Source organism: Rhincodon typus, chromosome 3, assembly GCF_021869965.1.
Source record: "Rhincodon typus isolate 14 chromosome 3, sRhiTyp1.1, whole genome shotgun sequence".
NCBI lineage: Eukaryota > Metazoa > Chordata > Chondrichthyes > Orectolobiformes > Rhincodontidae > Rhincodon > Rhincodon typus.
The window spans coordinates 74,331,113-74,337,112 of NC_063334.1; the positions used below are offsets into that span (position 1 = coordinate 74,331,113).

The following is a 6,000-nucleotide window of genomic DNA, read 5'->3' on the forward strand; positions in this document are numbered from 1 at the left end:
TTAGATTCACAATTGGTTGAGTGGCAGGAAGCATAGGGTGATAGAGAGACAGTAGGAACTGCAGATGCTGAAGAATCTGAGATAATGTTCAGAAACGTTTCTGAAGAAGGGTCTAGGCCCGAAAAAACAGCTTTCCTGCTCCTCTGATGCTGCTTGGCCTGCTGTGTTCATCCAGCTCTACACCTTGTTATCTTAGCATAAGGTGATAGTTGAGGGGTGTTTTTCTGACTGGAAGTCTGTGTCCAGTGGGGTCTCACAGAGGTCAGTGTTGGGACCCTTGCTGTTTGTAGTTTATGGAAATGATTGGATTTGATTCTCAGAGAGTTGATCAGTAAGTTTGCAGACAATACAAAAATTCTTGTGGTGGTAAATAATGAGGATAACCTTAGACTACAAAAAGAGATAGATGGGCTGAGCAGCGGTAATTAGAATTCAATCCAGACAAATGTGAAGTAAGCAGGACAAACAAGGCAAAGGAATACATGAGATAACAAGGTGTAGAGCTGGATGAACACAGCTGGCCAAGCAGCATCAGAGGAGCAGGAAGGCTGACGTTTCGGGCCTAGACCCTTCTTCAGAAATGAACGGTTGAACTCTGGGAAGCACCAAAGATCACAGGGACCATGATATGCATCTACACTGACCCCTTAAGGTACCAGGACAGGTGGATAAAGTGGTTTAGAAGGCATATGATATACTTGCCTTTATTAATAGACGTATATAATTTAAGAGCGGGGAAGTTATGCTGGAACTGTATAAAATGTTGGTTACATCATAGATCATAGAATCCCTACAGTGTGGAAACAGGCCCTTTGGCCCTACAAGTCCACACCAACCGTCATAGCATCCCACCCAGGCCCATTCCCCTGTAACCTACCTAATCAACACATCACTGAACACTACGGATAATTGAGCATGTCCAATCCACCTAGCCTGCACATCTTTGGACGGTGGGAGGAAACCCACACAGACATGGGGAAATGTGCAAACTCCACACAGACAGTTGCCCGAGGGTGGAAACGAACAAGGTCCCTGGTGCTGTGAGGCAGTAGTGCTAACCACTGTGCCACCATGTTGCCCTGGTTAGGTCACAGCTACCACACTGTTTGAAATTCTGAAATCCACATCATAGGAGGGATGTGATAGGTGCAAGGAAGATTTACCAGGATTGCCTGGGCTGGACAGTTTCAGTTGGGAAGGGAGATTGGACAGACTTTGTTGCTTTTCTGAGAGTAGAGGAGACTGAGGCAAGGCATGATTGAGATGTATAAAATTATGCAGGGCATAGATATGGTTGACAAGAAGGAACGTTTCCTCTTCATGGAGGGATCAATGCCCAGGGGGTACAGATTTAAGGTAAGGAGCAGAAGGTTTAGAGGGGATGTGATGAAAAACCTTTTCATCCAGCGGTGCCTGTAAGGATGGCAGGGGCAGAAGCCCTCATAAAATTTAAGCATTTAGATGTGCACTTCCGATGTCAAGGCATACAAGGTCATTGGCCAAGTGCTCATAAATGGAATTAGAATATAGTTGTTGTTTTGACCAATGCAGACATGATGTGCTGAAAGGCCATTTTTTCTGTGCTGTAGATCTCTATGGTCTGTGATTAGCTCCACTTTCCTGTTTTATCCACATAACCTTTGATTCTCTTACTGATTAAAACTCTGTCTATCTCATCCTTGAATAACTTAACAACCAACCTCAACAGATCTCTCCCAAACTCACAACGACTCTCTTCTAAAAGTGCACAGTTAACAGATACATAGGAACATCACCACCTATGAGTTCCCTTCAAGCCACATGCCATCCTGACTTGGATACATATTGCCATGTTGCAAACTCAAAATCATGGATTTCTGTCCCCAGCTGTACTGCGGGTGTATCTACTTTAAATGGCAACTTACCCCTATCTTCTCAAAGGCAATTAGCATGGACAATAAGTGCTGGCCCAGCCAGTGTAGCCCATATACCCTGAATGAATTATTTAAAAATCCAAACGATAGTTAATATTTTCACCTTATCTCAGTTTGTCGTAATCTTGAAAAACTCTATCAAATGTCCAATCAATCTCCTTTGCTCCAAGTAGAACACCCCTAGCATTTCCAATCTAATACTGTAAGAAAAATACCCATCCCTAAAATCATTCTGGTAGATATCCTGTGAAACCTCACAAAGGCCTTTGCATCCTTTGTAAAATGTAGGAACCAAAGCTGGGCACAATGTGCTACTTGGGCCCTAACCAGAGTTTAATTTAGGTTCATCATAACTTAGAACATAAGAACTAGGAGCAAGAGTAGGCCGTCTGGCCCTTCGAGCCTGCTCCGCCATTCAATAAGATCATGGCTGATCCTTTCGTGGACTTAGATCCACTTACCTGCGTTCTCACCGTATCCCTTAATTCCTTTATTGTTCAAAAAAAATCTGCCTTTTTTTTAAAAAACATTTACTGAAGTAGCGTCAACTACTTCACTGGGCAAGGAATTCCATAGATTAACAACCCTCTGGGTGAAGAAATTCCTTCTCAATTCAGTCCTAAATCTGCTCCCTCTAATCTTGAGGCTATGCCCTCTTGTCCTAGTTTCACCTGCCAGTGGAATCATCCTCTCTACTTCTATCTTATCTATTCCCTTCATAATTTTATATGTTTCCATAAGATCCCCCCTCAATCTTCTGAATTCCAATGAATATAATCCCAATCTACTCAATCTCTCCTCATAAGCCAACCCCCTCAACTCCGGAATCAACCGAGTGAACCTCCTTTGCACCCCCTCCAGTGCCAGTACATCCTGATAACTTCCCTGATCTTGTACTCAACTCATCTATTTATGAAGACCAATATTTCACATGTTTTGCTAACCATTCTCCCAGTATGTTCCAGCACCTTCAAAGATCAATATATATGCACTCCAAGGTCCCTCTGTTCTTGCACACCCATTAGCATCCAAGTAATTTAATCTTAGCAAAAACAGCAGTAGTCCTAATACGGACTTGGGAAGAACCAGTGTCTACCATACATCAGCTAGAAAAAGAAAATGAATCATCTACCATGACTCTCTCCTTTTTAAATTCTATTCAATTGCTCACTGGCTATTCCACTCACTAAGCCATGGTTCCGATAACCAGCTTTTATGAGCTACGTTGTCAAATTCTGTCTTAAAATCCATACAGACAACATCCATTGCATTCCCTATTACTTCTTCACAAAGAACAGGTGGCGTAACTACTCTAAGCATAGCCAGGCTTTCCAGTACCACCTCCTCCTTAATTTTCACACTATCCCTTGCATCCACTATCACCAATATACCAATATTTTACGAGATTCATCTTACTTGCTATTTACATGCTTAGTAGATTTTTGCATTCCCTTTTATGTTGATGACTATTCTATTCTCATTACCTCTTCTTGCCAGTCTTAGTTTCCTATTCACCTCCCCTTTCAATCTGATCAACTTAATTCCCACTTGAACTCACCTACTTACATCACACACGTGCCTGGTAAACAAGGTTCTAGATTTTCATGGGGTCTCTGGAGCACTTTCAAAATGGTGGACAGACCCTGGATCCAGAGGACCTGTCCCATACCTGGCAGAAGCCATTTTTGCTGGGGGTGGGGGGAACAAACAGGTGGAAGAGGGATGGGATTTGACTCACCCACATTACAATCTTCGTCAGTAGTTGCAAGAATAATTCCATCAACCACAGGTCAATTAGTTGAACATAGATACGTAAGAAAACTTTCAGAAATACTCCATAAGATAAAATGGACTGTTACTCAGACAAATTTACACTAATGAAGGAAAACCAGCACAGATCTGTTAAGGGAAAATCCTGTTTAATTAATCTGCTTGAGTTTTCTAATGAGACAGCAGGGGAGGTTGATGAGGTTAATCGAGCTGATGTACATATACGGACTTCCAAAAAACATCTGTCAAAAATATCATTTAACAACCTTGTCCGCAATATTAGAGATCATAGAATGGGAAGGACAGTAGCTACAAGGATATAGAGTTGGCTGAGTGATTGGAGATAAAAAGGGGTAATGGTCCATTTTAAGTCAGGTCGAATGAAGATATTCAGGATCTCCAGGGGTTGGCATTAAAACATAATTTTCTTGATATATGTTAGTGACCTAGACTTGGGTACAGATCACCAGAAATAGGAACAGGAGTAGGCCAATCAGTCCCTTGAGCTGCTCCACTGTTGAGTAGGATCATGACTGATCAGACATTCCCCATATCACTTCCCTGTGTTTTCCTCGTAACGTTTGATTCAACTTTTGATCAAGAATCTATCTATTTCAGTCTTAAATAAGCAGGAGGACACTGCCCCCCACAGTTCTCTGTGGGTAGGAGTTCCAAAGACTGTCAACCCTCAGAGAAGAAATTCCTCCTCACATCAGTTTTAAATTGGTGTCCCTTTATTCTGAGACTTCGCCCTCTGGTCCTAGACCCTCCCATGGGTTGAAACATGAAATTCTCAGCATTCACCCTGTCAGGCCCCTTAAGAATCCTATACGTTTCAAGTATATCACCTCTCATTCCTCTAAATTCCAGTGAGTACAGTCCCAACCTGTTTAGCCTTTGCTCCTACCAGAGATCATCCTAGTTAACCTCTGAACCGTCACAAATGAAAAGCCATCTCTCGTTAAATAAGGGGACCAAAACTGCTCACAGTACTCCAGATTTGGTCTCACCAGCACCTTGTACGGATGCAGTAAGAATTCCCTACTCTTATACTCCAACCTCCTTGAAATAAGGGTCAACATTCCACCAGCCTTCCTGATTACTTATTGCACTGTTTGCTGGCTTTGTGTTTCATGCACAAGTAGACCACACCCCACCCCCCAACCAAGTCCCACTGTGTTGCAGCTTTCTGTTATTTGTCTCCATTTAAATAATATTCTGTTCTTTTCTTTGTTCTCCCTTCCAAATGAACAGGGCATAAATTTTAAAAAACTCCAGATGACATAAAATCTGAAAATACTGTGAGGTGTGGGAAGAGAGATATGAAGTTAACAGCTGATAGGTAGACTGTTGGAAAGGGGTACAAGTATGTGATGTGAGTCATTTTAGTATGATGAGGAAAGAAATGTAAGTAAACATACCACTCTTTAGACTAGCGACTCCCAAAGACTGAGCTGAGTGCAGGGTCAAACGAACGTCATTGTCCTGAATATATGCTGTTGTCGTCAGAGGATAAAAGTTAGCTTGAAGAGGCAATTTGCTTAAAGTTTGCCTTGGCTGTATCTGGAATCATAAGTTGAACTTAGTTAGCTTTAAGTACATTTTAAAATACGCTTCAAATGTTGAATGAATAATTTATTAGAAAATAAATGCCTGGAGATTTTTTTTGATCAAAAAGTTCAAGGGCAAAAGTTTGTAGATGTCATAGCAACAGTGATAACAATGGGTGTTTGCTTAAGTGAAAACTGAAATTTAGGGACTGAATATTTACATAAGCTACAACTTTCTCAAAGTGGAAATTCAGTTCCTGTTCCAGCTAAAGCAAAAATAAGAACCAAAATAACTGCTGATGCTGTAAATCAGGAACAAAAACAGAAGTTGCTGGAAAAACTCAGCAGGTCTGGGAGCATCTGTGAAAAAAAAAATCAGAGTTAACATTTCGGGTCCGGTGACCTTCCTCAGAAAGCAAAAATAAGGTTCTGATGATTCTTTAGAAACAAGAATCGTGTATCCTTTACAGAAAGACAGTCTACTTATTCTCCCAAACCAATAAAGGATACTGTTGCTTTGAATTTCCTTGTGATTTCTTCTGCTGTAGTGTTCAATTGAGGTTTGACACAAATCCCATCTACAAGCCGAGTTGTAAAGCAGTACAGGGTGGGAATTAAACCGAGCAATTTTAAAATTATTTCCAATGAGTAAATTAAGTGTGGGAGACAGAAAGTGTAAATTACTCTGACGTAACAACTATTATTTCCTCTTCCCTATACCTGTGTCCAGCTTGGAGCTGTCAATTGCCATCAATTTACTTTAACTT

General features: G+C 41.2%; 1 protein-coding gene across 2 annotated transcripts in view; it reads right to left on the bottom strand.

Moving 5' to 3' along the window:
• Positions 1 to 6,000, bottom strand: part of man2a1 (mannosidase, alpha, class 2A, member 1) — a 166,989-nt gene that overhangs the window by 25,412 nt on the left and 135,577 nt on the right. For both annotated transcript variants that reach the window (XM_048594912.1, XM_020537284.2), the window contains one exon: positions 5,105 to 5,246. In XM_048594912.1, coding sequence (XP_048450869.1) covers positions 5,105 to 5,246 — 142 coding nt within the window. The remainder of the gene's footprint in view (positions 1 to 5,104; positions 5,247 to 6,000) is intronic.